Consider the following 3,585-nt stretch of genomic DNA (forward strand, 5'->3'; position numbering starts at 1 on the left):
ATTTTTTTAAGTGTTTGGCTTCCCATTCACCTCATAACCGAATAAAATTAAGCAATCTGCACGATGCTGAAGGATTAATGCAAGAAGTGGTTTGCCATGCAGATGCCAATTACTTCAACAGATCTACAATAAACAACTAAAACAAATATGTGTATACACTACTCTTCAAAAGTTTGGGGACAGCAAGATTTATAAAAAAAAAAAAGGGGAAAAAAAGAAATTAACATTTTATTCAGCAATGATGCATTGAATTGATAAAAAGAAATATTCATATTCATAACATCAAAAATAAATACTGTTTTTTTTTTTACTTTCTATTTATCAAGGAATTCAGAAAAAAAGTATCACGGTTTCCACAAAAATATTAAGCAGCGCAACTGTTTCCAACACTGAGAATAATAATGTAAAAATGTTTCTTGACTACAACAAATACAGCTTAGCCATTAAAGGAATTATTAACCTTTTAAATATATTAAAATAGAAAACTGTTATTTTAAATTGTAATAATATTTGTTTAAAAAAATTACTATCAGCCGACTGACCCCAAACTTTAAATACTACAATAAATGTTTATTTTACAATAAACATGCAAAATAAACAACTAAAAATGTTTTGTGAAAAACTTCTTGTAAGACTTACATGAGTTTCCAAAAATGTAGTTTTTATGAGTGATATAATCCAACTGCTCTTATTTTGTCTTCCTTCTTAATCAGTGCCATTAATACCACAATAAAGTCAGATTTCTTTCAGCACTATGCTCTTAATGTATAATTACAAAATTATTCTGCCACCATTAATTTAATTGCAACCTTCTGATTAGAGGCATTGCATAAGGACTTTAAAACAGCCTGCATGGGAGTGGCACATTGTGTGATATTACTATTATTCCAGTGTGTGTTTTTATGTGTTCAATCATTACCTGCTCTGTGCTTGCAGAGTAGACCATGACACCCCAAGGGTTGGGGAGAGCACTGCCCTGCAAGTTGAGGCACACATTCTCTCCGGGGCCCTCAGGATCCGAAAACAGACTCCAAGCACACCAACGCACACACTGCATAAACGCTGCTCTGGGCACAGCTGTGGATGTCATCTAACGAAATAGAGAGAGAAAGAAACAGAGAAAGAGACATTTCGCTCTCAGTTTGTCCCCGAATAGCATCACCTGAACTTTTAAGACATCAGAACAGGGTTTCACTCTTTAAATATGACTTACTTGGTTAGATGGATAAGTTAAAGTCATGATTGCTTGGCATAAACCAAGATTTGGGGTGTTTTTTTTTTTTTTGGCCTTCTTCCCACTATTATGAAGTACAGAAGAAAATATAAACTTTTTTTTCCAAAGAAACATACTACCAATTGGACAGTGATTTCTTATTTGTAAACAGTGCTGCCAGAAACACTTTCCAGAATCTAACATCAGCAGCTATAATCACACAGATAGGAAATATATAAACCTTACAACATGTACACACATATACACAAACTAAACAGATTAAATAAAATAAAGATGACTTATAAAATGAGAACGAGAGAAAAAAGATTGAGAACTGAGCCTCCCCTCGGCTTTGCTATGATCCCTTGGGATCAGGCATTAAAGCCAATCAATAAATGAGCTGGTCAGGCTCAGCTCACCGTAATTAATCATGATAGAAAAAGAGCGAGAGCGAGAGAGAGCGAGAGAGAGAGAGAGAGAGAGAGAGAGAGAGAGAGAGAGAATTACACAGCCATGTACACACATATACACAAACTAAACAGATTAAATAAAATAAAGATGACTTATAAAATGAGAACGAGAGAAAAAAGATTGAGAACTGAGCCTCCCCTCGGCTTTGCTATGATCCCTTGGGATCAGGCATTAAAGCCAATCAATAAATGAGCTGGTCAGGCTCAGCTCACCGTAATTAATCATGATAGAAAAAGAGCGAGAGCGAGAGAGAGCGAGAGAGAGAGAGAGAGAGAGAGAGAGAGAGAGAGAAGGAATTATTCAGCCCCCCTTTCTCTCACTGCCACCTCCCTCTGAGGTTTGATGTATCTGGCCAGTGATATATAGGCTGTATGGTAAATACTCTCCAGTTCAGCAAAGAGCGTTTATACAAGAGCTTCATCTCTCTCACAGAGATGTATTTTACACTTCACAGGGTGAGAGAGAGAGACATTGAGTGAGAGATTTATAATCACCTTTAGTGATAGGGACAACAGTCCCTCAGTCTCTCAGACCCACTATGGCACTATCAGCCTTGAGTACAAATGTCACAAATGAACTCAATTATGATCTTTCAAAAGAAACCTTGTTCTCACAGAAAGCACCGTCATTTCCTTTCACAACCACAGACAAGTGCACATCATCACAGTGCAGACAAAACTAAAATACAACGAAGAAAATACAACAATATGAATGACTGAAATGACTGAAATATTTATTTTATATACATTAAATATATTTAAATACTATATTTGATTACTACTAATATATTTACTGTTCAAAAATAACAATAGCAACATTATAAATATTTCATTTTATTTTCATATGAATTAATAATATATACTATAATTAATTATAATAACATTTAATAAATATAATGTAATATTACACATTTAAAAAATTGGGTGCCAAAGTCTAGGCCTCAGTGAAAGTCTGAGATTCAAAATATTGTTTTTAATGTACACTAATGTAAAAAAAAAAAAGAAGAAAAAAAAGAATAAGAATTTTTTTAAGACTGTGCTATTTCTAGGTTACTAATCAAATAAACCAAATTTGTGGTATTTATCATGTAAACTACTTTGAATAAACTGTCAGATGTTCTTGCTTCCAGCGAAGCTCAAGATGCTCTTTGGTTCATTCTCGAATCATGCTGAAGAACATGATCATCAACAACCTTGTGGAGCTGATGTAGCTCAAGTGCTGTCATTAAAGGTCCCATATTGTACATATTGTACATATATTGTTTTATTTTAGGTTTTGATGTCCTTAAGAATATATATTTGCAGTATAAGTACCAAAACCATCTCAATATATTTTTACAGCTCCTTTCTCAGGAGCTCTGCTGAGAACAGGTCGATTTTGGTCTGTCTAATTAATATTCATGAGCCTCTCTTCTGATTGGCCTGTTGTTTTCTGAGTGACGCACGGCCAGGCCAACCACAGAAAAACTAGGGTCAGCCGACGTCACAGCACTAGCTGGAGACAGCAAAACAAAGGGAAACTGGAGGCGGCCCATTCAAACTAGTGATGGGAAGTTCGGATCATTTTACCGACTCTGACTTTTGAGTCTCGTTCAGCAAAATGAACGAATTTTTTTCGAGTCATTTCGTTCATTTTAGCAAAATATAATTAAAATGTTATGTGTTACTTCCCTAACACGTCTACTACTTACGCAAACGTTGATCACACTACAAACAATACAAAACTACTATAAGAAACAGAAAAGATTCATTCATTGTTTACCTGGGTCTTCAGTCTATGATTAGCTTACCGCACCTCTTATCTGACAAGTCTTCGGGTTTGGATTTATGGGGCTGTCACGTGATGAACAAACGACTCAAACCCGAAGACTCGAGAGATGAACTAATCAATTCTCTTTCCGG

At 35.1% G+C, this 3,585-nt stretch overlaps 1 protein-coding gene across 1 annotated transcript in view; it reads right to left on the reverse strand.

The window, feature by feature from the left end:
• Positions 1-114: 114 nt before the first annotated feature.
• Positions 115-3,585, reverse strand: part of LOC107550077 (nephrocystin-4-like) — an 86,717-nt gene continuing 83,246 nt past the window's right edge. The window contains exons 10-11 of the mRNA XM_016231306.1: positions 920-1,090; positions 115-123 (exon numbers count right to left, since the gene is read on the reverse strand). Of these exons, the coding sequence (XP_016086792.1) occupies positions 115-123; positions 920-1,090 (180 nt within the window). The remainder of the gene's footprint in view (positions 124-919; positions 1,091-3,585) is intronic.

This window comes from Sinocyclocheilus grahami, unplaced genomic scaffold, assembly GCF_001515645.1.
Source record: "Sinocyclocheilus grahami isolate Dianchi unplaced genomic scaffold, SAMN03320097.WGS_v1.1 scaffold16.1, whole genome shotgun sequence".
Classification (NCBI taxonomy): domain Eukaryota; kingdom Metazoa; phylum Chordata; class Actinopteri; order Cypriniformes; family Cyprinidae; genus Sinocyclocheilus; species Sinocyclocheilus grahami.